Genomic DNA, 1,198 nt, shown 5'->3' with positions numbered 1-1,198 from the left:
ATCTTACCGCCATCACGACTTGCTGCAAATAAGACAGGACATAGCCTACACTACTCTATTTTCTCACTCTATGTTGTTTAAAAAAAAAAATTTTTAACAGATTTTTTATTTCTATCTTTTTATCTGAAACTTAAAAGAAAAGAAAATCAATATTCATACTATAAAATAATAATGAAAATTCGTGTTTCTGATTTGTGTGCGCTGGTTCGAAATATGTCTCTGGTCTGCTGCTAATGGGACGTAATATGTGTCCGCTACGTCTGTTTCTTCGACATATAATTTTCAGCATAGTCTGTTAAATTTTGCTTTCCTCATTCCTTCACAGAGGCTCCTGGAGACGGCCAGAGCTCGCACAGTTGGAGCACCGTGACCACCCCGTTCAGAAACACACAGACGTCAGTCAAAGTTTCCGCACGATCTCTGTGTAGTAGTCGCCGGACTTCCGGTCACAACAGCCGCATCACTTCCGCTAGAAGTAGCGCGACGTCTGCTGCTTTAAGCACTGTGACGTCACCCTCCAGTTATCTGACTTCGACCTTGAACTCTCGGGCTACATCAGCTGTCAGTCGAGGGTCATCAAGTGCGTGTCGGAATGGCAAGATGAAGAGGGGTTGTACAGCGCCTGCTGCTCTCTTGCAGGCCCAGAGGGACATTTTGGCGGAGTTCTCAACGTCAAGACCTGGGTTAAACGTTTGGTGCATTGAGGTAAGCCTTGATGTGATGTTTTTGTTCTATTTAAGTGTCTACATACTCTTCAAATTATTTAGTCGGATTCACACCCTCACTGTTCAGTATCAACAACATCAACTTCACTTGCCTCCAGAAGTGTCCTTTTAAAAAAAATTGAGCACCCTTTCTCCCCTATTTTCAGCCTATGCAAACCCTCTGTCATCATTTTTTTAACTTGTTGTACTGCCATTTCTTAACCCCCTCCCCACCCCGGTTTTCTTCATACTTTGTGAGAAGCCATTATTAAGGTACAGACTACAAGTCTTTTTTCTGGTGGCATACCCTAAATAGGTTTTCTTTAAAAAAATTTAATAGGGGATAGCAAATTGTAATCCTCTTATTTGGTCTGTAATCCGTGCAACAGAACTCGTATGTTCTCTTTTTGCTCAACCTGCTGTTCTTAGTTATTGGTGAAAAGATTTAACACTAGCCCTTGTTTGACTGTGCGTGTGTGTGTGTGTGGGGGGGG

The 1,198-nt window shown here is 42.3% G+C and overlaps 1 protein-coding gene across 1 annotated transcript in view; it reads left to right on the top strand.

Moving 5' to 3' along the window:
• Positions 1-325: 325 nt before the first annotated feature.
• The window catches only part of LOC101847796 (macrophage-capping protein), a gene marked incomplete at both ends in the record, with an annotated part of 5,042 nt that continues 4,169 nt past the window's right edge, over positions 326-1,198 (top strand). Inside the window, 1 exon segment of the mRNA XM_005113473.2 lies at positions 326-705. Within this exon segment, the coding sequence (XP_005113530.2) occupies positions 326-705 (380 nt within the window).

The sequence above is a fragment of the Aplysia californica genome, unplaced genomic scaffold, assembly GCF_000002075.1.
Source record: "Aplysia californica isolate F4 #8 unplaced genomic scaffold, AplCal3.0 scaffold02675, whole genome shotgun sequence".
In the NCBI taxonomy this organism is placed as follows: Eukaryota; Metazoa; Mollusca; class Gastropoda; order Aplysiida; family Aplysiidae; genus Aplysia; species Aplysia californica.
The sequence above is the reverse complement of the archived record's forward strand: the minus strand, read 5'-3'. Positions and strand labels throughout refer to the sequence as shown.